The sequence below is a fragment of the Leptodactylus fuscus genome, chromosome 8 (assembly GCF_031893055.1).
Source record: "Leptodactylus fuscus isolate aLepFus1 chromosome 8, aLepFus1.hap2, whole genome shotgun sequence".
In the NCBI taxonomy this organism is placed as follows: Eukaryota; Metazoa; Chordata; class Amphibia; order Anura; family Leptodactylidae; genus Leptodactylus; species Leptodactylus fuscus.
This window is the reverse complement of record NC_134272.1, coordinates 31,475,517-31,503,510: the sequence shown is the minus strand read 5'-3', so window position 1 is coordinate 31,503,510 and position 27,994 is coordinate 31,475,517. Positions and strand designations below refer to the sequence as shown.

At 39.8% G+C, this 27,994-nt stretch overlaps 1 protein-coding gene across 28 annotated transcripts in view; it reads right to left on the bottom strand.

The window, feature by feature from the left end:
• The window catches only part of ABI2 (abl interactor 2), a 78,072-nt gene that overhangs the window by 17,345 nt on the left and 32,733 nt on the right, over positions 1 to 27,994 (bottom strand). For 2 of the 28 annotated variants that reach the window (XM_075284299.1, XM_075284301.1), the window contains 6 exons: positions 23,394 to 23,491; positions 19,836 to 19,985; positions 16,241 to 16,362; positions 13,416 to 13,598; positions 8,446 to 8,604; positions 138 to 242 (listed from right to left, as the gene is read on the bottom strand). In XM_075284299.1, the coding sequence (XP_075140400.1) occupies positions 138 to 242; positions 8,446 to 8,604; positions 13,416 to 13,598; positions 16,241 to 16,362; positions 19,836 to 19,985; positions 23,394 to 23,491 (817 nt within the window). Of the gene's footprint in view, positions 1 to 137; positions 243 to 8,445; positions 8,605 to 13,415; positions 13,599 to 16,240; positions 16,366 to 19,835; positions 19,986 to 23,393; positions 23,492 to 27,994 lie in introns of all 28 variants that reach the window. The other 26 variants (XM_075284300.1, XM_075284298.1, XM_075284307.1 and 23 more) reach the window with 15 other exon arrangements.

Here is a 27,994-nt window from a genome sequence, read left to right as displayed (position 1 = left end):
TAAGCATTTGGTCATTATTTTGTTTTTAGGGTTATGTTTTCACCAGCAAAGAAATCAGTGACATAAAACTTATCAAGCTTTAACTTAGTTTAGATCACACTGGTATTTCATATGACTGGTCAATAAATCGTACTGACCTAGCACTTTTTTCACCCTCACATTTCTTGCAATTGCTGGCTGCTTCATGTCCCTTTTGTTTACCAGTCTGACAAGCATTCCACAGAAAAGAACAGGTGGTCTATCTGTGAGCCAGAAAGTTAGAGTAATATTAGAGAATTCGGAGATCTAAAGAGGGGTTAACAATGGTGGAGCAAAGACTTAGAAGCCAGACAGAAAATGTAGAATGTAGTGGATGGATACCCTAAAATGAAGGAAAACAAGAAAGGGAATTGTTAAAAAGTGTACAGATCTATATATCAATGTGAGATTGATTCACTGACAAGTAGTACATGAAGGTGTCTGATGTCTTTACAATACACAAAGTAAGTTACTGAGATCAAAATAGCAACTTAACCAGTAATAGCTGCGTTGCTTCTAAATGTTATCCTGAACCCGGGGCTCTATACAGCGCATCAGTGAATCAAGCCCATCGTAACATTTAGTAGCAAAGTCTAGGAGAACATCAGCCACAATGAGATTAAGAGTGTAAGTGTGGACATACAGTTTTATTAAACCGCTCATGGAATAGGATTGTACAGATAAAAGGAAAGTTAAATATAGTATAAAGAAAAACAATAACATGAAAGCCTATGTAAGAGACTGTCCTAGACACTCTACATTTATCTATCTATATAAGTGGGGAGGACTTAATACTGAATCATATTATTACACTATGCTCATACACGTCAGATTTGTCTATGGAAAATCCAACACGTATTTACAAGCAGTTGCAGTGGATCGGTGCAAGGATTAGCCCCATTCTCATTCAATGTACATATTCATTCTTAGCAGTGATGACTTGATTCCTTGGGCACAGACAAAAATCAATGCAGAATTTTTTTTCCCCAGTGCACCAGGGTGTAGGTGCAGGATCAGCTCCTCTAAATCCTCATCAGCTCTTGAATGTGTGACCATCCCAGAGACACATTAGCCATTCCAATATGGTAAAGGCTAGGTTATAAATTAAGCTGTCAGTCCACTTATATATAGTGACAGACTGACAGGCGACTCGTATCATGATCACATGTCTGTGTGTGAATATATTCCCGTTTACTATACAGGTTACTCATTGCAGTTTGCTGTGAGACGATTGTAATGTAGTCATAAATGTAGCAGCCCTCGAATGCTTATCTGCCACTGATTGACAGACTTCTCCCCATGTAAAGTTATATGGGCGAAGCTGTCAATCAGCAGAAGGTATCAGACTTCTGTCTCACATCGCTGGGACTGCATTACTATAAGCAACATGCAAGTTATATAGAATAAAAAGATTATTACACGCAAGTGTCATTGCAGAAATCAGCCTGTCTTATTGTTTAAGCTTTCCCTGATGAGGGCAACACAAAGTAAGTAGCCATTTATGGGTCAAGAAACAATACTATGAGCCAGTGAGTTTATCATATATAAGACCATTTCTACTTTATTACTCTGAAAAAAAGAAAGGAGGCGGCAGAACAGCAAGAGAGCAAGGGGAGGTATGGGAAGATAAGGGAATAGAATAATACATTGTGCACTCTGCATGCAGGATTGTGTCAGAACATTCCTAAGGATTGGGGTTTGCAAGGGAAAATGTTCACATGGCACAGTGACATCAGAGACAGTGGTAAAATGGTGCTTTAGTCAAGGAGATCTAGTGAGGACACTTGAGGTTCTGACACTATACATAGGACATCATGATGGATTTAGGCAGTCTGTCAGCACTACATGGCTTATAAACCTAATCCCAGTACCTTGCAGAGGGGCTTCTACAATTTCCAAACATACCTGTGTTATTCAGCTTTGTTGCCCCATTTGAATGGGAAACGTTTTTTTGCCTTGAAATCTGAGAGCAGACCCAGCACTGTTCTCCTTATCTGTATATGAATAAATCCATTTATGTAAAAGCTAAATAACCGAGGCATATTTGGAAACTAGAATCCCCTTTACAAAGGTACTGGGGTTGGGTTTACAATAAACTTACTGCTGATACACTCCCTTTAATGTAATATGTACACAAAGGTAATATGTCTTACGGTCTATAAAAATGGATGGATTAAGATTGTATTATCGTAATGTCACAGATCACGTATGATATAAAGCACTTCGGATTCTCAAAAGTTCTCATTTATAACTTATATCCTAAATTGGGGCCTTTAATGGTCAGGTCTGGCAAAAGAAGTCAAAAGCAGCAAATAACCTAAATGCAGCTCCCAAAAAAGTATTCAGTCACAATACACTCCGTAAAGAAACTGCTGAGGTGCAGATAGCTACAATGGCGGAAGCCGAAAGAAACTCGGCTTATAGTCTAGAGCGGACATCTTCAGCTCTTCCATGTAAAACCAGAAAAATCTAACAGGTCACTGGAGAATGTGTGATGATATGTTTGATCCAGCAGTAGTATGGGATCACTTGCAGATTTTGTTGTCATTTTGTACATCAAATTGACCTCATGGAAATTCTGATGTGCCGTTTTTTATGCTACCCATGTACTGGAGAGTGTAGTTGTCCATTTTTTTTTATTTTTTTATTAAAATAAAATAAAGGGGGGAGGGGGGGATTTATAAACCATTTCCATTAGAAAAATATAGGCACGAGTGACTTTATATACGCCACCTAGTGTTTCTGTGGACAAAGACTCAACATTCGCAGAGGACCGTCTTGGAACCTTTAGTTTGTACCTTGTGCATAAATATTCATACTACATTCAGGCCTCCATGTAAGACACATCTGTAAGGTGTGTGTGTTTTATAAAAAGTTTGCTAGAAAAACTCAAAAGATTTATAGCACCGTAATTCATACCAAAGTACAGAGATCTAACAATACGAACTAATGAATCATACACAGAATACAGGAAGAGGTTCAACATAAGGGTTAAGAGGGTAGATTGTGTATTGAAAATTCAGTATAATCTACTGGCAGCATATTACAGACATGAGGGTATACGGAATGATATATAGTCTTGTTAGTGATGGACAACTATATCTATATTCACAGTCAAAGCAAAGGCTGTCAAACCACGAGTTAGGCTCCATGCACACAAATATGTGCTTTGTCCGTGTGCTAGCCATTGGCAACCGACCCATTATTTTTTGATACAGGTAGTCCTTGACTTATGACGTTGATCTGTTCTTACGCGGCGTCGCAAACCGAATTTTGACGTAAGTCTGAAACATACCATACAACGCGTAGGAACGGATCAACGTGATTTAGTGTGCAGTGGCTTGAAACCGAGGAAGACTGTACCATATACAATACAGTACAGTGTTCCTCGGTTCCAAGCCGCTGCACACTAAATCACGTACTGTACAGGGAGCGCTGGCAGCTTGCGTTTATGCGGGAGCTGACTTTTTCTCATAGGAATGAATTGACCAGCGTTGATGGGCCAGTGTACAGCATTCGGCCAGTCTAATATCGGACCACAATGGAGACTGCTGTGGTCCGATCTTAGACTCCGCCTCCTCACAGACGAGCCTCCGGCAGAACCAGCGTTGATTGGCCGAATGCTGTACACTGGCCAATCAACGCTGGTCAATTTATTCCTATGAGAAAAAGTCAGCTCCCTCGTAACAGCAAGCTGCCAGCTCTCCTGACTAGCAAGGACGAGCCTGCTGCAGAACCAGAACTCCTTACTAGTCAGGAGTTCTGGCAGCTTTCTGTTACGAGGGAGCTTTACTTTTTAGCTCATCTCTAGTCGTAACCACGAAACGTCGTAACTCGAGGACTACGTGTAGCCCCATACACACACCTGTGAAAAGTGATCCTGGGGTGAAATTCAGGATAGGTCTTATTGGTTTCAGTTTTGCGGTCCCTGGCTTATTAATGGGTTCGTGAGAGAGCATGGACAACACATAGATTATCATCCATATAACCTCTGCAGTTCTCACTGACCCATCGGCACACATTTGTGCACATATTACCCAATGCGGACCACCAGACTCCTAAACTCAGAATAACCAGAGATTTTAATGAATAAATGATAACTTACTCTGGAACTTTTTCTAACAAAACTATCAATCTACAACACGCTGCCTGCAGAGCGGACTGCATTTTCCACGGAACGGATTCACTTTTAGCCATGTCTAGAAATAGTATCCAATTTCTAGCCGCCTTAGGAGTGACGAAAATTGATTCTGACATGAGTGTGTGAGCATACGGTAGAATATATACTTTACACATATTCATACATACATATCCCAGTGCACATGCAGAACAAGCAAGGTGAGAAAAAAAAAATATAGCATTCATTAATGAGATAGCAAGCCCTCAAGAGCTTAACTCACTGTTGTCACCTGTGCACAGAGAGCATGCTACCTCTGTAGAGTTACACAAACACTTTAAGGAGCAGACTATTTCCCCTAAGACTGGTACATGTAGAAACATAATGGCAAAACTAAGTCAGAAAAGAGATAGGGTGATGCATATAGAATACATTTTACTAGAATATCTAATTTATCACATCTATAATTAAAACCCTCATGAATATATATATATATATATATATATATATATATATATATATACACACGCTAAATGAGGGAGATGTAAATGTAGAGAAACTCTGATACAGTCTGTCAGACAATAAAACAGTGACAAATAAGATAGCAGTACATGACATATCAGTGAACTATGGCACAACTGTACAAAGCTATTCTTATTGTTCTATACAGTCAGGTGTGGAGGACAGCTCCTGAACTGGTTAACTCAAGACAATGGAAAACACTAGATCAGTTCATGGCTGCCTGTAAAGAGCAATATCCAAGTATGGAGTTTACTGCTTAAGCAATTTAAGGCTTAAAGGGAGCCTGAACTACAAGCAGTATGAAGTAGAGACAGGTTTCTGCATTACAGACAGATGTGTTTTACTCGGAACAATGTGGTATTTTAGGGAGCGTTCACACTACCGTCAGTGTCCGACAGGTAGTGTCCGCTCCTAGTGTCCGTTCAAAATCTTGCACGGACATTAGCAGCGGACACTAGCTGTGTCCGTGACATTTTTCATTCATTTAAATGGCGATCGGGTGCGTTGTTTTACACTTCGTGCCTGTCCTTAAGTGTCCGTTCCTAAAGATGTCTGACTTTTCAAGCGGACAGAAAAAACCTACGTCGGGTTTTGCTGTCCGCTTGAAAAGTCGGACATTTTTAGAATGGACACTTAAGAACAGGCACGAAGTGTAAAACAACGCACCCGATCGCCATTTAAATGAATGAAAAATGTCACGGACACAGCTAGTGTCCGCTGCTAATGTCCGTGCAAGATTTTGAACGGACACTAGGAGCGGACACTACCTGTCGGACAATGACGGTAGTGTGAACGCTCCCTTAGAGAGAAATTAGCTCAGGGAGAAGTGTCCACTTTGAGGCTCCCCACCTGGATTGACAAGGTTCTCCCCATCTATGTACCATTCACATGAAAGAAAATGGTGAGGAATTTGGTGAGGAATGTCAGTGCTGAAAAAAAGCCTCCCATTGACTTCAATGGCTTTCTTTTCCTGCTAGCAATTGAACTCAATGGGAGGCTTTTTTTTTTCAGCGCTGAAATTCCACACCAAATTCCTCACCATTTTCCTCCGTGTGAATGGGCCCTTGAATCAAACAGTCAGGTAGGGAGACGCTCTTGTTGTCCAGAAGACACTCCTGCCCACTCCAGACTCATTTTTAACCTATACTTTCTCTGAAATGCCACAGTAGCATTACCTATAGAAAGATAGTTCTTTGCAATGAGGGAGCTTGTCCTTATTTCATGCTGCCCGCAGTTTGGTCAAAAAGAGTCTCCTGGCAGGCTCCCTTTAAAAGGAAATAAAGAGGAGAGAGGAAAACATACAAACCCACTGAAATGCAACATGCCATCACACCATGCTGCTTGAGGAAGTATATAGTCATGTTATCTGTTCGGACTTCACACTCCAACCTAAAGAGGTATTCCAGAACTTTTATACTGATGACCTATCCCATCAATGTCATATCAGTGCAGGTATCAGTGCTGGCATCCCCATCGATCAGCTGTGGCATTTAGATGAAATCTGCAGCCTTTACGGTTTTGTACATAACAGAGGAGCTGCCTGCTATTACAGTTCAGTTCCATTCACATGAATAGGGCAGAGTCGCAGAAGGAGCATGCAACTCGCCCGAGGGCTATGTCCCCTCCAAATCAGTTGATTGGAAGTTGGACCCCCACTGATCTGATATTAAAGACCTATTTTAAGGAAAGGTCATCAGTTTAGAAGTCATAGAAAACAATTTAAGGCTGAGGCCCCACGTTGCTGAAATGCAGGGGGTTTTTTTATTGCAGATTTTGTTGCTTTTTTTTTTTTTTAGAAAAAGCCAAAAATGGCTAAAAAAAAAAAAAAAAAAAAGAATGGAAAACGCATAAGAAGTTAGCAAAAATAAATAAATAAATAAATAAAATATACATAAAAGGAACAAAATGTACAACAACTAAAAAAACATTTCCGCTACATGGGGCCTCATCCTAGGAAGGCATTACCTGGGTAATTTAATCACCTGTTCACATATCTGGGTATTTTAATAATTTTTTTTTTTTTTTTTTAATTAATTAATCCTGCCTAGAGTGTCACCTTCAGCAAGTCAGGATTGGTAAAGTCTACGACATAAAAAATAAGTATATTACCCAGTATACACCGAACATAAGTCAAAACTACATATATTTAGAACCATTTTGAATAAGAACATCCAAAGATTAAAAATGGTAAAACTTTCAGAGAGCCAGAAATATAAGTAAAATGGTTCCTACAGTGGTCTACCCATCTGTTAGCTATATCGAAAGGGCATCAATGTGTGTTTTCAGCCTGTTTTTTCAGGGTTAACTACTGCGGCCACATGATGCCATTTTACTGTAGGAGTCTCCAGGTATGGTGGTTATTCCTAGAATGCTGCTCTATAGGTCGGTCAAATGCCAGGATGCATGTGCATAATTACACCAAATGAGAAATACCGCCTAAAACTAACTTTACAAGTATATATATTTATATAAAAAGTGTGTAACATGACTTTATCTAGTTCCTTCTGAAGGCAAAAAACTGGATTCTTAAATATAATTTCTTCCACTAATAAAGTGCTGCCCTATTATCCAATCTCCTTCAAGAGGTAGAAATGGGGACAACAATCCTGCAGGTTGTGTTGAAAGTTGGGATACCTAAGAGAGTACAGGTTGACTCCATGGTGGGTTACAATAATAATAGCTCACGAGTAGTAATACCACAAGGGAATGCAACTTTATACCCAATCTATTCCTTATCATTAAAAGGCTATGACTAATGTAAGGTGTCAACATAGATATTGCTCTATATCACCAATTACTATAATGTTAAAATGTTAAAATGTGAAAGCCATCAGAAGTGTCATATTTAACAAAGTGTTTTCTCCTAGTTCTTTACCACATCTGCCTCCCATGCACATCTGAAATAGTGACAATATGACAAAAATACCCTGCTATTAAAAATATTACTTACAGCCGACTTCTTTCCTGGTTTATACAGTATGTAGAATATTTTCTTGAGGAGAAAGTGAAGTATGCTGGCCAAACACATTAGACAGCTGTCGGCCAAACACACCTTCGGTGTTCAATGTGCATGTATTCTCTATAGAGAGTAGAGGCGGCTACTACCAGACTCCTCTCCACCCACAAGAATAAAAAGATCCAGCATGCTACAATTCACCATGCATGACTCTTCTCTCTTCTGACATTTGCGTTGCGAGGAGAATCTGAAGGACCTTACACACATTAGATGATAGGTCACCTTCCCTGATATAAAATCTACTGTGTATGGCCAGCTTTAGTTGCTATTGTGTGTGTTTTTATAATAATGGTAATACATTACCGAAGTCACCCATGTGTAAAATGGCTAATCCTGAGGGTAACCGGTAAAATTTACCATTAACTGCTATGTAGGATAATGTGAACATCTACCAGCATTGCAAAGCTGTACAGAATAATCAAACCTTAAAATATCCTTAGTCTCCCCTCTACTTACAGAATATATATATAGCTATAGGCACAAAACATCAAACTCAGACCACAGCAGAGGAACCAATAAAATGATAACAGAAAAGCTCAGCTGCTATAAATACTCTGCTCCAGTCACACTAGCTTCCATGACTACATATTGATAGAAAAGGCCTCAATGTATAGTATATAAAAAACAAAAAACGGACAACTATAAGTAATGTTCCATAAAAATATACACAGGCGACATATAAAATACATTAGCCTATAAACTTCGTATATTTATACAAATAAAATAAAAATATATCAGAATTAATTCAGGCGTTTAAGAAAAACCTTCGTACCTGGATTTTGGCTATAAAAAGGCCCTCCGTTAATCTGGTTCTGAAGGCTTGGCTGTGAGGTCATTGATGGAGGACGCCGATATGGAAGAGAACCTCCTATGGTTGGCGGAGTGTGCCGAGACACTGGTCTATTCATACTGTAGAATTGAGCAGGATGAGCTGAGGACAGAACAAAAACAATATAAAATTCACCACAAACAATAAAACTCTCTCATTGTCTCTTATGAGCTACTTCTGTATTGGTCTTTTTTTTTTAAATATGTACTAGGACTAGATTTTGACATATATTATTTTTCTCCCTAACATGTAGGAATAGCCTTAAGAAGGGCTATTCTTCTCCTAACTTTAGAAGTCTTCTCCGCGCCGCCGTTCCATAGATATCTTGATTTTCTTCGGTATGTAAATGAGTTTTCTCGTAGCACTGGGGGTGGTCCCCAATGCTCAAACAACACTGCGGGCGCCCCAATGCTGTGAGAAAACTCTCCAGCGCCGGCCTCTGACTTCTTCCGACACACCTCCCCGCAATGTCTTCTTCCATCGGCTTCTACTTTGTAAGCGGCCACAAGAAAACGATGGCAAAGCTGACTGCACACGCGTGAATTATAAATCCAAAAGAATCCGACAGAAGACGACATCGTGGGGAGCCGTGCCAGAAGAAGACAGAGGCCGGCGCTGGAGAGTTCTCTCGCAGCACTGGGGACGCCCTCAGTGCTGCGAGAAAGCTCATTTACATACCAAAGAAAACTAGGATATCAATGTAACAGCGGCACGGAGACGACTTCAAAATGTAGGAGAAAAATAGCCTCTCTTAATGCTATTCCTACGTGTTAGGGACAAAAAAATTGGATTCAAATGATAGAATCCCTTTAATTTTTCCTTTCCATTTTTATTTCTTTGATTGTATTTATTTTTTATTCTGTTCTATTCTCTGTACATGATTACGGAGGCTGCCATCTTGCCTGAACTCTTCATATACTCTATTAACAGCATTTAGTGAAATGCTTTACAGCATAGTTATGGCGATAGGCATAGTCTAGCACTGAAGTCTATGAGAGAGTTCTCTAGACATGCTCTGTGAAGGAGAAGGACAAGATAAGTTACAACATCTATTGTCAGTAGGGCAATAATGGGTGTTATGTGGTGCTAACATGAAAAATGATCTAAAAAATTTTAAAATATGTTCAACTTAAAGTGAGTTCTTTAAATTAAGCATTTAAACCTGAACCTGCAAAACCTTGTTGTTATGGATGAATTTCAAGTGAATCTGAATATTCTAAATAATTAACGGGAACCCATTACGGTTTCATGTCCAATCCTATCAGTAGGCAGCATATTATAACGCAGGAGGAGATGAGCAGATTGATATATAGTTTTGCGGGAGAAGATTCAGTATAAGGGAGCCTTCACACGGAGTTACGCTGCGCTCATTCTGATCGTAAAAACATGTTCAGAATGAGCGCGTAAAAAGCAGCTCCCATTGACTTGAATGGGTGCCGGCATACGTGCGCTCCCCATTCAAATCAATGGGAGGCTTTTTTCCCTATTGCTTTCAATGTATTACGCGCGTATCACATTGAAAGCAATAGGAAAAAAAAGCCTCCCATTGATTTCAATGGGTAGCACATGTATGCCGGCACCCATTCAAGTCAATGGGAGCTGCGTTTTACCGCTTATTCTGAATGAGTGGAGCGTATACTCCGTGTGAAGGCTCCCTTATTGTGGACAGGGTTATCAGGCAGGGTCACATGTAGCCTAGCCACAATAAGGACATCATGACTGGATCTCTAACAAGTTCCAGTCCATAGAGAGTTTCTGCATTGATGGTCATATCCTTTGTTGCCTTGACTGGTTACCAGACTGTCACCTCTAAAATAGAAAGAGAAAAATCTACAAGATTTGATATAACGTATAAAATAAAATATGTATATTTGCAAAATTGTTTACTACGAACTTAAACATGGTTATGTTCATGAGGAAACCCTTTAAATTCTTCAGATCCAACACCAAGGCGAAGTGTTCGAGAATAAATGAACAAAGTTCAGCTTGCCATAGCTCACAGCTCTATTTACAAGATTGAAAACACAACAAACTAAGCAAGTATCCTACGAAGGATTGATCACATAACCAATATATAAAAGATATGTCAAATTCCAATCCACAGAAATGGCATGATGTGAATAAGAAACATTTATCCACTCTACGTGACATACCCCATCTATACATGATGCTTGTGTGAGAACACAGTACTAACAAATAACATATGGTCTCATGTTAAGACATAAGTGCAAAGTGCTGGACTTCACACACTTCATTCATGGTTTAATAGTGGACAGGCCACAATATTGTAGGAAAAAAGAACTAAGAGCTAAAGACTATTACACTCAAAGCATATTGAATTATCTTTCCATAGACTTCACTAGAGTTTATAAAGGGGATTATTAAACTCGAAACATCAATGACTGCTAGCAAAGTGTAAGTAAGAGACACCGGGAGAGGGAACTAAAAAAAAAACTAAGAAAAAAAAAAAAAAAAACTGACAACAGAGTTCCTTAGGAATACTCTTATGAAGACTTAGGTCATCTAAATAACACTCTCAAAACATCAAAGTATGGGAACTAAGGTTAAGTTACATTGTGACCAAAGTATCTAATGGTGGAGAACTTTCCAAAATAGACTTACAGTATATACTCGAGTATAAGCCGACCCGAATATAAGCCGAGGCCCCTAATTTTAACACAGAAAACTGGGAAAACTTATTGACTGGAGTATACGCCGAGGGGGGAAATGCAGCAGCTACTGGAAAATTTCAAAAATTAAAACGGTCGGAGTTTTTGGGTGCAGTAGTTGCTGGGGAAGAGGAGGGGGTGTTTTGGTTGTCTGTCTGCCCCTTCCCTGAGCTTGAGGACTGGGTTTTTTCCCCCCACTTGAAATTCAGTCTGGCAGAATATAGTGCTCCTATTAACCCCTTCCCGACGGGACAGGAGCACTGCAGATCCCCTGTATTCAGTAGACCGGGCACTTTCAAACACAGGGATAGATAATGTGTTTGTGTTTCACAGTAATTTTCTACTTTTATATGTATTCTAGGGAAAGGAGGGATTTAGAACTTTTAATTTTTTTTTTAAAGATTCTTTTTTTTTCCCCACTATTTTATGGGAGATTCTATACATTAATATTGCAGCTGGTCATAGACCCCCCCCCCTTTTTTTTTTTTTTTTTTGCTGACTCGAGTATAAGCCGAGGGGGGCTGAAAAATTCGGCTTATGCTCAAGTATATACGGTAATAAGGATGGGGATATAGTGGCAGCCTATGACATACCATACAAGTGGAAAAGCAATACAACTTTTGTTCTCTGTCATGTTATATAGGTCTATGGGTATGTTTGACAGGCGATCACATACATTAAATGGGGACAACAAAACACAGAGTTAAGCGAGTCAAAAGGGCCTGTACAGCAAATTCTGATTCATATCAGCCCATATTGCAGAAACACAGCTTTTTTTGTTGGCTACGAAAGGAATGGAAAACATATAGGATTTTCTTATACTTCTACATTTTGCTTAATCCACTTCTGGTTTTGACTCAAAAAACCGCAACAAAATCTGCAACAAAAAAAAGCTGCATTTCCGCAATGTAAGGCCTCAGCCTTAGTCTGCCTCTCATTGGGAAGCAGGACGCTACAAATTAATTTATAGGGTAGTCCCTAGATGATCATTGACCCCAACACTAAAATTGTTGGGAATTAAGGTCTAATGAGTAAATACAGGAAAACTGATGATGAAAAGTAACTAAAAGACAGAAATACATAGATTGCCATGTTCTACTGCAAAATTTCCCCTATCTTTTCAGATTCAGGGCACCGTTGGTAAAACGTATTCGATAGGGGTGCCATGAGGAGATATTTGTCAAAAACAAAAAAAGTCCCAAACACACATTTGATGTTGCATGAAGGCATGCATTCATCCTTCCATCCAGAGTGCTGTGGGCCCTTGACAGGTTTCCAAGGCACCCTGAGGAGCCATGACACTGCTGTTAGGAATTACTGTACTGCTGTATGTGTAATATAGAACTTAATACTACTTACGGCTCGTTCACATCTGCGTTGTGCTCTCCGTACTGCAGGTTTCCGTTTCCTGCATAAAACAGAGCAGGAGACGGAAACCTGCAGGAGTCTCTCTCACCCATTCATTTGAATGGGTGAGAAAGATGTCCGGCCGTGAGCGGTGGTGAGCGTTTTATGCTCTCCGCCGCAAAACCGGGTTTTATAATCCGGACACAGAGTCAGACATGCAGTACTCTGAGTCCGGATTTAAAAAACCGGTTTCGCAACGGTTTCACCGCTGCTCACGGCCGGACCCGGTCTGTGCTTTCCGTCTTCTGGCATGCAGAAGATGGAAATCACAGAACGGAGACCCTGAACGCAGGTGTGAACCTAGCGTTAGGCACCTCGCCTCCTGTTGAAGTAATGTGGCTGCTTGCAAAGCACAGCTCAATATTACTCTCAAGGAGTATAGCTTCCAACCAGCTACACTACCTGTGTAATGTCTGTACCATAACTAAGCCATCTGTGATGACAGCCAGTAAAGCACATTCACAAAGAGTTTTTTTTGCGCTGATTGATGCTGAATCTGCGTCAGAATCCATGCGGAAAAAAAGCCTCCCATTGATTTTAATGGGTTCCTTTTTCCGCTAGCAATTAAGGATTGTTGCTATAGTTTTGTTCTATTGGTTTTCATTCTCATTGCATTAGATGCATCATCCTTCATTCTTCACTATTGGGAACCTATTTCTACAAAAAGAAAAGTTTAAGAGACAGAATAGTCGTGTATTCCTGAAGCTCAGGAAAGAGGTTACTGTGTAAAGACAGTCAGGCATGCAAATGTGCATTCTCGAAATGCTACAGCAAAGTGGACAGATTAGATGTGTGCTCCACTTCACGCCATACTGCTTAAGACATTCACACACTCACCTGTAGGAGGAGCAGAGGAAACAGCAGGGGGAGTTGGAGAGGTGAAACCATCAGCAGGGGGTTGGGCTCCTGCAGCAGCATCTGGGGTAGTTGAGGAGGGAGGGGCAGCAGCAGGAGTATGAGGGATAGGGGCAGGAGTGGGGGTAACAGGGATGGGAGGAGTGCCAGCTGAGCCAGCAGGGGCTACGTGGAGAAAGGAAGATGTGGAGTTAATACAGAAAGCATGTTAGGTGGGATTAGAAATGCTTTCATGAAGCTCAGTGTTAGGAATTTAGTAAAGAGAAATAGGTATTGCCATCATTCACAGCCAGTCGCAGATGAAGGTCATGCAGGGGGAGAAAAGTACACATTTTAAGGTTTGGCTTGCCATTTTGGTACTGGTTTCCTATTTAACCCAAGAATACATTTTATTAGGGGTAAATCTATACATTAGATGGCACATCATCTGTGTTACTGCAATCTACCTATCAGTTTTGGCAGAATGAATTTATTTACATTTTCTCATTTATTAATTCATCGCTTAAACACGTATAGGGAACGCTAAGAAGATGTACAAAGACATGGCCCAAACAATACCAGGACTAGAAATTAGAATATTAATAGAAAATGTATAAAGAGGGAACAGATTGTAAATGGTGACTATTGTGCACTAAAGAAGGGTAAAACACGCACTACAAAAATAGATTCTCTCAAACTAAAGAAAAATTAGCTGTTTTTTTTATTTTTTATTTTTAATGTTTTGGTTTTTTTTAAAATTCAATGACTAAAGCCACAACAGAGCTTACGCTGGGTTCACACCAGCATTCGGTCTCCGTTCTCAGGTAGACTGTGTCCAGCCGTGAGCGCCAATGAGCATTTTATGCACTCCGCAGCAAAACCGGTTTTTGTTGTTTTGGGGTTTTTTGGTTTTTTTTTTAAAATCGGACACACAGTCCTGCATGTCTGACTTTGTGTCCAGTTAAAAAAAAAAATGGTTTCGCCGCGGAGAGCACAAAACGCTCACTGCCAGACACTTTTCAAACCTATTCATTTGAATGGGATTGAAAAATGCCTGCAGGTTTCTGTCTCCTGTCCAGTTTTGGGCCAACTGGTAATTAAAACATTTTTTTTCTTTTTAAATCAGTGACATTTGAAGGCTAAAACTTTACAAAAAAATTTATTAATACACGGACATTTGAAGGGCAAAAGTTTACAACAGAACCTTATATATTTCCTTAATCGCCCGTTATTTTCCAGTCTAGAGCATTTTAAAAGGACACAACCCCTGCTCATAGATTCCATTAGGACCAGTGACTCCCACTCCATTAGACCAGTCCTACAGATACATTATACGATCAGCCATTTTTTTTTTTATTAGTTGCCATGTAATGTTAGACTTCCTCTACCAAATCCTACATATGATGCAAGGCTATAACCAACCAATAATCTTTACCCCTCTCTGAGTGCAATTTGCTTATACCCATGGGGCCATGACATGCACATTGTTGCAAGGCACAATCTTTAGCTTCTCCTGTGTCTCTTCTGCTGTTCCTTTATGCATCTGCTTCTTAGAATGTCAAGTGACGGATATAGCTGAAAGGCTAGAGATCTGAACACACTTAAAGGGGTATTCTCATAACTCTTGTTCTGCAGCCTGCAAGGCTCTGTTCACTTCCTGGATTTCTCGGCACATTGGTGGGTGAGGTTTCACTTGCTCTGCTATGTTTGCAGTTAGTAATGAGGGATTGGTTGTAAACGCATTACCACAGTATGAAGCTGATGTAGAGGCTGATGTAGCAGAGCTGGATTTGAGTCAGCTTGCATTACATACAGAGGTATCGGACTCCTTATCTCAGCCCTTATCAGCCAAATTCAGTTACGGTAAATCGGCTGATAAGTGGAAGAGCTGAAGATAGACAACACAGTAATCCCGGAGCTCTCACCTCCCCCCTCCCCTATCTGAGGAGTTCTGTTGCTTGTCAGCCCCTCCCTCTCCCCCTGAAAGCAGGAAGCTATGTCACTTGGAAACTGAGCAGATAAGCCCAGTGGCCATAGAAACTAAGTGTAAACAATGAAGTAAATAAATTAAGATAGCGGCCAGACAAAGCAGTTTTGATAAAGCAATGTATTTAGGAAAAATCTTAAATCCACATAAACTAGTAGTATAGATAGGATCCTTGTTATAGGACAACCCCTTTAAGTGATGCCTGGATATGGCACCGTGGGACATGTAGTTGCCAGAGCTACTGAAAGCAAAGAAACATGGTGGACATGGGGAAAAGTAAAATAAAAATTTCACGTCTGCTAGAGTCTTCAATGGCAAACCATACCTCAATGTTACGTATAGACTAGTTAAGTTGAAGCAAAACCATATATGATTAAAAATAAAACACGCACTTATAAAATTATGCAGTTGTAAAAATGGTAAAGCAGATAGCAAAAGCTGACAAGAAAGAAAGCAGCAATACTATTGCTTCTTCAGCATGTAGAACTGGAAAGGATAATTCCATTAAAAGATGAAAATTCCTTTTGGGCTGGTATAATAGGACACAAACCTGGTTTTAAAAGGTTTTCAACCATTAAAGCTGACCAAAGCACTATGTTGTGTCCAGTAGCATTCTACCTTACCTACGGGGTAAGCAATAGCAAAAAGAGGGCAACAAACATTGATACACAAGAGGAGACCCATTGGATAGTATGCACTGGAAACAAGTTAATAGGACGTCACTATCAGGCTGTGTTTAGCATACCCGACCAAGAGAGAAGAATTTTCACTTTTGGAATCCCATAAGATATCCAAAGCTGCAGAATAAAGCACAATATATTACACTTCACTGAAGACTTACCTGGAAAGACACTTGGAGGAGACGGAGTAGGGACAGCAATTGGAACACCCACACTACCACTTCCACTGTTCTCTCGACTACTGCTTCGACTACTAGGGTGGCTGCCACCACTACTGCCACTGCTGCTACAAGACGTAAAGGCAAGGTTAACACATGCATACTTTTCTAATAAGTTAGCATTATTCTATGAGAAAATCAGGTTTTGTTCTCTAGCTCCCACCATATTTAAGGTCTGTAATTTCAGAAGGGTGATGTCAGACAGGGAGGTGCGATTGTCAGGACTCAGAATCAGCCCCCTTGTCTGCTCCTGCCAGTACAGAGCCTAAATAGTATATCAGACACCAAAACAGCTTATTGCTCAGGAAAGGTGGGAGCTAGAGAAAAAACAACTGCACTGGAATTAGTAGAACGGAGCCTATCATGAATCAGTTAGCATTAAATAGCCTGGTGAAAAAAAAGAAAAAATGGAATGTGGACATACTTCCTAACAGTGGAGTCAGTCAGCAGCATTATAAGGGCTAGTTCACACTTAAAAGCCGCCTGGCTTATTTTGGTCACGAAAAAAACCGCTTCCTAATTAGCAAGCAGTTTTTTGACCTTGAGGTATTTCTTGGAGCAGTTTTTCTCCTCCCCTAAAGTGAATGAACTGTAGAGAAAAAAAAAAAAAAAAAAAAAAAAAGGCATTTTCGGTCACGTTTTTTTTTTTTTTTTGCAAAAAACACTCGGCGTTTTTTGCCTCCCATTCACTCCTATTGCTTTCCTCAGGCGGAATCCGCCTGAAGAAAGGTCATGTCGCTTCTTTTTTCTGCTAGCAGCAAAAAAAACTGCTAGCAGAAAAACGAAAGCTAGCGGTCTCCATAGACCACCGTTGTATGGAGGCAGATTTTGCGGAGAAATCCACTGTCAAAATCTGCCTCATTGCCCCCGTGTGAACTAGCCCTAAAAGAGCTCAGCTCATTTCAGCAGCACTGCCATAGGATGCCACCCTCTTAAGTGAGTTGTAAATTTCTACCCTCCAAGTAATAACATATGTAATGCATGCAAAAATGACCATTACTTTACTTGGTAGCTATGGATACCTAGAACTAAAAAAAAAAAAAAAATCTATAGGATAAATGACAGCACACAAGCAGTTTACCGGGAGCTTTTAAAAATACTGGCTTTGTTCAAGTAGCCAGAAAGTCAGATCACTAGCCAGAATGCCAAGAACACCAACCAGGGTGAAAACATGAATGAGAATGGCAAGCTTCTAAATTTGGATGGAACTTTTATTTTAACATATTTCGAGATTTGTATGGCATTATTTCTTTGGGAACGAGGTGTTTTACAGCCAAATACCTGTAGGTGCCCTCATACTCTTGACCATTTAATCTATAACAGTAAGTGTCTTTACAAGTATTGGCATTGATTGGCGGATATCTTCCTAAGAGGCTATGGACACAAATTCTTCAATTTTGTTATTAAATTGCATGTATTTTGTGTTAAAAATAAATAAGAATACATAAAGATATAATTGCAACTTTTGCTTTGGTTTCTGCAGCTGGCATCTTATACACTCTACATTGCAAGCTGATGAATGCCATCCTTTTTTTTTTTTTTTTTTTTTTTTTAAATGTAGATTGTGAGCCCCACATAGAGCTCACAACGTACATTTTTCCCTATCAGTATGTCTTTTTTGGAATATGGGATGGAAATCCATGCAAACACGGGGAGAACATACAGACTCCTTGCAGATGGTTTTTTGCCCTTGGCGGGATTTGAACACCAGGACTTCAGCGCTGCAAGGCTGCAGTGCTAACCACTGAGCCACCGTGTGGCCCCCTGATGAATGCCATCCTGTGCTAAAAATCAGTTATATGAGCTCCCTCTGCTCTCCTAAAGCTAAAAGGAATGAATAATTATTAAGTTTTCAGCTTCGTTTTAGCTCCAGAAGAGGTCAGGAAGGGGCTGCACTTATCGATTACAGAGCTTGTCTTGCTGATTTAGCACAGAATGAATCTGCAGCTTGCTATGTAGTGTACATACAGTACCAGTTAAATGTTTGGACACACCTTTTCATTCCTGTTTTACCTCCAGGCTATATAAGGACTATTTGACCAATAAGAGTGATGAACTGCATCGGCAGATGGCATGATCTCCGCAATCACCCGTCCTAAAACCAACTGAGATGGTTTGCGAAGAGTTAGACAACACAGTGAAGGAAAAGCAGCCAACAAGTGCTCAGCACCTCTGGGAACTCCTTCAAGACTGGTGAAAAACCATGCAAAGCTGTCAACGCTAATGCAGCTACTTCAAAGAGTCTAAAAAAAAATATTTATTTATTTAATTTTAACTACTACTTAATTCCATATTTTTTCCTTCAACGTTTTCAGGTCTTCAATCTACAATGCAAAAAAAAAAATAAAATAAATAAAAACACATGGAATGAAACTGTGTGTTCAAACTTTTGACTGGTACTGCACCGAAGACGCCAAATCAAGCAAAATGTTTCATTATACTCAGAAAAAAAAAAGGTTTTACAGCACAAAATACATTTAATTCAATAAATAAATTTTGAAAAAAATGTCTAAAACCTTTACAGGATTTATTCCACTGGTCAACAAGTAAGACTAGGTACACACTACCGTTATTTAATGCCCATTATTATTATTTGTCACAGGATGACAGCAATAGACATTAAATGACAGATGCAGATGGATACTCCTCCATTGGGACTCCATCTGAATTCACCCCAATGTAAAAAAAAACTGACAGAAGCTTTCTACTATGCATAAAAAACAAGCAAACATAAAGACTGTGTCTGTCACATTGCTTACATTAGAGTCAGCGGGATCGAACACACGACTTGTATCCGATACTCTTTTGCAGTTAACGTCCGTAGCTGTCATCTTATGACAGCAAAGGGCATTAACAACGGTAGTGTGAATATAGCCTGAGAGAGGATGAGTCCCAAAGCGGTTTTCAGATTTCGCCTTTACCTTTAGGGTTATTAAGTTACATCTAATCATTCTGACGCGCACAAGTATCTGTACAGAAGAATAAGCAAAACAATACACTGAAAAGGGCTGGAATTACATGCTTTAGGAACAAGACACAAAATGACCCCAAGGGAACAGACCTGCATGGCATTAGGTACTGAAAGTCCAACATAAAAACACACAAAAAAAATATGTGATAAAACATTAGCCACAAAACATTTTTTGAAGCACAGGCAGTGGCCAGAAAACTTCCTGATGCTCTGTAGTAGTGAAGGAGTTTATGATAAGGTGCAGATTTCATATTTGCATTTTTGCTCAAGTGAACTAGTAATATATAATAAGGCCATGATAGTGGGGCACAAATAAAAATGGATGGACCCAAGTATTTGAAACTTATTTCCCACTTTGTATTGAAGTGTGACTACTCTCAGAAACGGATTATGAAAATCTAGATCAAAGAAAAAAAGTTTAGCCCACCCAAAGTCTGCCATCTACATTGATATTCTATTTTAATTTACATTTTCCTACTATTTTAACTGAAAATCTCTCCAGTAACCTGTTAAATCTAATGAGTAGCTTTTATGAATAGGCCACCATCTAATATGGCTTACATATACCTGTACGTGCGGGTCCTCTGGTTGACTGAAGCTGTTCTAACAGGGCTCTGTTGCTGTGAGGGAGCCATGTTACGTGTGGGGCTGGGTACATAGTCATTTGGTACGACAGGGGGCCGCACAGGCTCCAATGTGCGATAGGGTGAGTGTCGCCTTCAAGAAAAACAAAAAAAATAAATAAAAAATAAACCTCCAAACCTCATCCCAAAGTGTTGGGACATTCGGATTAAAATCTTCTTTACCAGGAACCCCGCTCTTCTCCATGTGAGGGGTTAGTGTGTACTCCCAGTTATATACAATTTTGAAAAACCAATAAATCTCAAAGTGAAAAATATAGGCCCAATCTGAAGCTCACAATTGTTTTAACCCCTTCACTGCTACACAACTTGCAGAGCATTGGTTGAGACGGCAGGCAACATTCAGAATTGAGATTCCACATTAAGAAGGGAGGAAGGGGAAGCACTCCAAAGAAAGGACCTGCCACAGAAAGTAGTGGTGGGTAATGGTGACAATGATCTGATGAACTGACTGTCCACAAAGACTGCTGAAACTGTGCAAACACAATCCACAAATTAGATTTTAGGGTCTGCTGATGTCAAAAGGAAACAATGTAAAGAAACGTATTCAGCATTTATGTATATCACAGACGTGCACGGTTTATGCTCTGTTCACATTGGTATCATGGTTGCATTCTATCGGCTTTCCTTTCACTAATATAGTAGACTTATTTTAACTTTAAAATAATATAGACTACTATTCCATTATACAAAGTTAAAAGATGGAAACCTCAAGAAACTATTGCTTTTATTTGTTACACTTACTCCACTATAGAAAGCTAGACAGGCTAACCACTTCACTTTTGGGATTTGGAGGTAAAGTATTAAATGTTGCAAAACTTTGGGTAACTAACCTCAAAAAGTTGCAAAACTCTAGTCAGACGGTTTTATTCTGGGAACATTCAGGATCCATAACACAACAAATAATACTGATCTATCATGGCTGTTATGGCTCCTTTTAAAAGAGAACAGTGTAAACAGAGCCTTATGATTGTAAAGGAAAATCCTTCAAATACCAAAGAACTTGTATTAGTTAAAGAGGACCTTTCACCATTTGTGGCACATGCAGTTTAATACACCACTAGAAAGCAGACCTTGAATTCAGCGCATCAGCTTTCCCTTTCTGTGCCCCCAGTGAAGAGCTATCGGTACCAGTACCGTAGATCTTCACTGTCAGAAGGACATTCCTGATAGTGTGTCAGGAACGCCCTTCCTCACAGCAGCGTCTATAGCGCTGTACTGTGAGCAGTGAGGAACACCCCCCCCCCCCGTACTTTATTTTTTTATTTTTTTTTTTAAATGCAGATTATGAGCCCCACATAGGGATCACAATGTACTTTTTTTTCCCCCCTATCTGTAGGTCTTTGTAGAATCGGAGGAAATCCATACAAACAAGGGGAGGACATACAAACTCCTTGCAGATGATGTTCCTGCAAGGCTGCAGTGCTAACCACTGAGCCACCATGATGCCCCCAGGAATGCTCCCCCCAGTACTTGTCTATGGACGAGCACTGTTAGGAGAGGGAGGGAGATTCCTCACCGCTCTCACAGTACAGCGCAATAGACACTGCTGTGAGGAAGGGCGTTCCTGACTGACTGTCAGAAACGCCCTTCTAACTGTGAAGAGCTACGGTACCGGGACTGATATATAGCTCTTCACCTGGGGCCCAGAAAAGGAAAGCCGATAGTGCGTTGAATTCAGTGCACTGTCTACTTTCTAGCAGTGTATTAAATCACATGTACCCCAATCAGTGAAAGGTCCTCTTTCAGTAAAACCAGTGTCACAGTAGAGTGAGGGTATGTTCACACAGCGGAAATCTTTTCCGCTGTGTGGTTTTTTCGTGCGGCTAGCCGCAACGTAATGCCGATACAATGCAGCGGCATCCAACCCCTGATAAGGCCCGGATGAATGGGGCTAAGCAGGAGGGTGTCTCGAGCTGCGAAAACCATGGAAAGATAGGGCATGTCGAATTTTTTTTCCTCGAAATCTGGGGGGGGGGGGGGTCGCTACAGGAAACAAAAATGCGAGTGACTCCCCTTGAAATTAAGGGGAGGCATTTTTGACACAAAATCTGATGCCATTGTATCTCTACCTTTTTCAGGTATATTTCTAGAATTTCTGCCTAGTTTTCCACTAGTGCAGAGTTAAGGTGCCAAAATGTACAAGACATATATGCATCAGATATATTTAGTCTGCACAGGTACCAGAGACACAAGGCTACAAAGATTAAGCACATCACTCATTTGACATTAAAAAGCAGACAGAACAGAATTTAGGGAATACAGACAGGGCTTTTTTATAGTGTTGCTATATTCTGTTTATATAATATCTGGCACAGAGTAGTCTCTGGTCTCGGGGAAGGAAAGTGATGGACGCCGTACAGCTGCCATTCAGCACTTTTTCCATCACACAGCTGGAGTGATGACAAACTACATGCAGTCCTGGTCAGAAGAGGCTAGGTGTACAATGGGAAGCTATACACGGCATAGTTGGTCAGCACTTTGACTTTAAGACTTGGAATTCTCCTCAGTGAGTGACACCATACGTGAATATCTCTGTCGGCCAAGTCGAGAACCTGTTGCTTTGGAAGCCTCAGTGTTTTTGCTGTGTGCACAACAGAGACTAAAATTAAATTTCAAAGCAGAGAAAGGGCAGGAAATATCTTATTTTACTGCATAAGAGAAGCGATTCTATTTAAAGGGGCTCTACCATTGGGAAAAGTCATTTTTAACTAATCACATCATTGCATAGCCCTTAGAACGTCTATTCCACACATACCTTTAGTATGTAAATTGCCTCAGTGGTTTCTGAATAAGTCTTTTTTTATTCATATGCTAATTAGACCGGTGCACGATGCATCGTGCACCCCCTTTGCTATTGTTTCCGCTGCACAGGCTGCTGTTGACTTCCTGCTTCCTGCTTGCACACACACATAGGAGATAATAGCAGGGACGAGTGCTGCTGGGAACTTCCTGTACTGGCTGGAAGCTAATTAGCATATGAATAAAAACAGACTTATTCAGAAACCACTGAGGCAATCTACATACTAAAGGTAGGTGTGGAATAGCCTTTCTAAAGGCTATTCAAGGATGTGATTAGTTTAAAGTGAATTTTCCCAGTGATAGAGCCCCTTTAACTACATGTGGCAGAGAACCACCCCTACAACATTCATGTGTGCGCCATACCACTTAACTATCAAGCAGGTACTTCCTTTGTACTTGGGTTGGGATCGTGACTTGCAATAAAACGATGCCATGCATTTGCATTGTAACATTAGCAAGAGAAAAAGAATTAGTCATGAGAACAATTTCTGTAAAAGTAAAAATCAAAATGTTCAGGATGTAGAATAACAGAAAACCAAAACCAAAAAAACCAAAACAAAATAAGATTTGGCAATTATTTTGGTCAAATAAAAGTTAAAGTTAACTACCTTGGAACATGCTGGGCAAGGTTTAGCGCTGTGGACTTACTGCATCCCTCATTCTACAATAAGAAAATAATTACCCAAGAGTTCCTTTGCCAGTCATTGGTGGGCTAGGTGGTTTCTGAGTTGGTGGAGTAGTGCGCGGCAAACCTCCCATCTTCATGTTCTGTGTACTGACCTGTACAAAGCAAAAAGCAATTGGCAAAGGGAACATAATATTACAACAACATAAAGGTGAAAAATGAAAATGAAGTGAAGACGTTTGCTCTTAGACAGCAAGCCACAGGACAATTTAGAAACCAGCTGGGATGGGATCAATGAAATATGATGTTTTTTTTTCATGCACTTCACAGAGTTTCAAATAATAGTAAAAAAAAAAAAAAAAAAAAAAGAAAAAATAGAAGTCTACACTAAAAACACGCACTAAAATCACACCATAATAGTAAATCATTATTTTAGCATTGTCTTTCCTGAAAAGGAACTTTAAAAGCAATAAAAAATTAAAAGTATAAAAAATATTAAAAATTAAATAAAAAACTTATGCAAACACTTTCACTGGTGTACAGTAGTCCATGCAGGTCTCAAAATCTCATACAAATCAGTTAATCATTTATTCCCAACTTTCTAAATACCATTGTGTTCTGTGTACCAATCAGCTCTCCTCTAGAGGGAAGAAAACTGACTTCCGTCCATAGATGGTGTCGTTTCAGAGTATAAACTTCTCATCTCTAGTTTACTACAATGACCAGAGACTTGCATCCTCTGTTATCAGAGCATCGCCCTCCCGTCTCCAAGACTTTTCCCGAGCTGCACCAGTGCTCTGGAACACTTTCCCCCGGACAATCCAAATAGTCCCAACTACAGCAGCTTGAGAACGGTCCTAAAACAATATCTGTTTGGTCAGATTTGTCACATGACCTGATCCCCATGAAGTGTGTGGAGGGGTAGAATAATAACTTTTTATCCTTCCTCATCTGTTCCGTAGATCCTATCCTGCTTCCTTGCACTTAGTATCTGTTTATTCAGATACCGGCTGGTGACTGGTTCATACAGCTTCAATTACAAAACCTTTCCAATTAAGGGATGGCAGGACCATTGTAGCAAATAAGCCCTCTGACCTTAGAATGTAAGCTCTTGTGAGCAGGGCCCTCACTCCTATGGTTTGATATGTTTATTTCTTTGTCACATTGTAACGTCACATATCGTCTGTTCATGTGTCCTCTGGTTTGTAAAGTGCTGCGGAATACGTTGACGCTAAATAAAGATGATGATGATGATGATTGCTCAGGGTCCCAGGTGGCTAGGTAAGAGTTTAATTTTAAGCTTTCTGCAGCAGAGCTAGCTTGCATGGCGTTTATAAGCCCGCACTACTTGTGAGACTCCCTACACAAGAAGAAACCGTACCTTCCAAGAGTTACTAGCAGTTATATATTGTTGACCCATTCTTAGGAGAGATCATCAATATCAGACCTGAGTGTGCTGCATTTTGGGTATTTCCAGAACCCCATTGAAGCAAAATTTGGTGCATCTCTGCTCACCAAGAAACTTTGCACCCACTGTGAATGCAGCAGCAGTCAAACCCCCTGCTTTCAGGGTTGGTGGGAGTCTCAGCAGTCTGACGCCCACTGACCACAAATTCATCCTCTAGCCTATAGATAACCACTTTAATCTGACATGGCCACTGACAGAGCTGTATTGTTCCATATATAAATCCTGGGAAACACCTTAGACACAGATGTCCTAAACATTAAAACTAATGTGGAATATCTGACGACTTGCATAGGATACCCTATAAATAGCAGCTGGAACAAAATGTATAAAAAGTAGATTTGATTCCAGAATCTGAACTAGTATGTACATAAATATGGAACATTTGTTAAATTGTTTTTTTCATCATTTTAGCAAAATGTAACAGTGAATTTCCAGATAAGAGTGTTATCTGAGAGATTACTGCCCGTATAATCCAATAATGGTGATAATGGTGAATGTACTTTGGTCAGATCCAGTTAAAATGTAAAGAAGAATGTAACTGGAGGCTAAAGTATGCTTACATGAACCCATTCTACAAGAGTCTTTTAATATCCGCCCACTACTGTAAGACACTGGCATCTTTTCAATGTGTTATACTAGGCGGGTTTATATTTACAAGTGAAAAGAAGCTTTAGCCTCTTAGGGACCAGGCCTATTTTGGATTTGAGGAACAGAAAAATTTCTTAGAATTATTCTTAAGAAAGGCTACTCTTCTCCTACCTTTAGAAGTCTTCTCCACACCGTCATTCGGTAGAAATCCTGGTTTTCTTCAGTATGCAAAGGAGTTCTCTTGCAGCACTGGTGGCAGGCCCCAGCGCTCAAACAGCACTGGGGATGTCTCCAATGTTGCGAGAGAACTCTCCAGCACCACCTCCATCTTCTTCTGCAACGCCCTCTCCCTGTGTCGTCTTCTGTCCTGGGTTTCAATCTTCTAGGCATGAGCAGTCAGTTTTGCCATCGAACCTTGGGAAGAGCCGACTGCGCATGCCCATAGCCACAAAAAAATGGCCATTTTCTTGTGGCCGCTTTACACAGTAAGCTGGTGTAAGCAGCAATTTTATTGTGGCCGTGAGCATGCGCAGTCGGCTCTGCTTGAAGCTCGATGACAGAGCTGACTGCGCATGCCCGGTAGGAGAAAGACAGAGGGAGGGGGCGTTCCAGAAGACGACGGAGGCGTCGCTGGAGAGTTCTCTTGCAGTATTGGGGCCTGCCCCCAGTGCTGCGAGAGAACTGATTTGCATACCGAAGAAAACCCGTATTTCTACCAAACGATGGTGGGAAGAAGACATCTAAAAAGGTAGTAGAATAGCCCTTCTTAAGGCTATTCCTACGTGTTAGCCAGAAAAAAAGGGTATCCAATGATTGGATCCCTTTAAGGTCTTCCACCCTAAAAACAATTTTGGGTCATTCCATATCAAGTGATCCAAATAGGAATATTTTTTTTACCCGACGTCTTTGGATTTTTTTTATTTTTATTTTTTATGAAGTACAACTTAAGTTAATTACAAATAAAAAGTTTCAAATTTTTTTCTTCATCAGTTAATTTTTTATAGACTTCTAAAGTTTTGAAAAAGTGTGAATTTTGGCCTGGTATGGCTTTACATTTTTTAACATATCTTGGGCTAGAATTAAGATAAATAGGTGGGAGTGGCATCAGTTTTCTCAGAGCGATACAGGCTTTCATTTGATATGTCACAAGATGATGTTTCTTTATATTTTGTTTTGGAGAAATCAAATTCAAAATTTTGATGCGCAATTGTGAAAAAGACGTATGTTTTAAAATTGTGAAAAAATGCATTTGTGTTACTTGTGTTCTTTGTTATATTTGTACAGGTTTTCAACTTGGGACCAAATTGGGATCAATTTTTTTTTTTTTTAAGCCTTGAATCATCTGATTTTATGTTTTTGTGAGCTTCTTCCTTTTTTCTTTTCAAATTACAACTTGCTGAATTCAACATTTATATGCAACAATAAAAAAAACATAAAAAACAAATACTGTAAGTGCAAAGAACAAATACATCTTATCAGAACACAGCTTGTCCAGCATTTTCAACCTGAATGCATTGAACAAGCCGAAAGAAAAAAGCTGCTGTGATATCTAAAAATCATGGATTATTTGGTAATTATATGTTGCACACCTAATGAGTTGACACTGGTGTGGTTGGGGGGGGGTATATTCTTTATTAACATTCATCTGTAATAATAAGGCACATGCATCAAACATGGAGATTAGGACCTCCCTTCTCCTTGTTATCTGAGGTGCACTACAATAAGTGTCCTTCCATACTACCTAGTAATTGTACATTAGCATCAAGTCCTCAGTCATTCCTTACATCAGTGACTGCATCAACATATACTGAGCAATGCAATATGAGAACATAACATGACTTCTGTATGAATTACTCTACTCTACCTTTAATAATAAGGGACATGCATCAAACATGAAGAGTAGGACCTCCCTTCTTGTGGTTATCTGAGGTGAACTACAATAATTGTCCTACCAGAAACACACCTCTGAGAGAGATGAGATACAGGACCTGTATACTGCTAGTCTGACACTAGTTATCATTAAAATTTTGTGAGGTGGATCATTCTCTGTACATATCTCACATATAGACCCCACACTTTTAGACCACAGGCTGAACAGATCTGAATTCAAGATTTTCAGAATGACACTGTAATAGTTATATTTTAAAATATTATCCCATCGCGATCCCAACTTGAATTTTGCTACAGATGTGGCTCGGAGCATAGCAGGCCCATGTGCATTTTTTAAAAATTTTTAAATAAAACGTTTTTTTCGGAAATGCGTTTTAAAATTTTGTGTTTGCGTTCACATGGGTAAAATATTAATAAAGATACTCTTGTGACATATTTGGTGAAAGCCTGTATAGTTCTGAGTAGAATGGCGTTTATTTTGTTTCTCTATCTTTTTTCTAGCCTAAGTTATGAGGAGAAATGTAAAGGCAGGCAACACAGAAATTCGCACTTTCTGAACTTTGAAAATCAATTAAAAATCCAAAAAAATCCCTAGAATTTTTTTTTCTTCACATTTTGCATTCTCTGACACACTATTACCAAATAACAAAATCTCAAAAGAATTAAAAATATAGAGGGAAAAATCATTGGTTCACTTGACACGGAATGACCC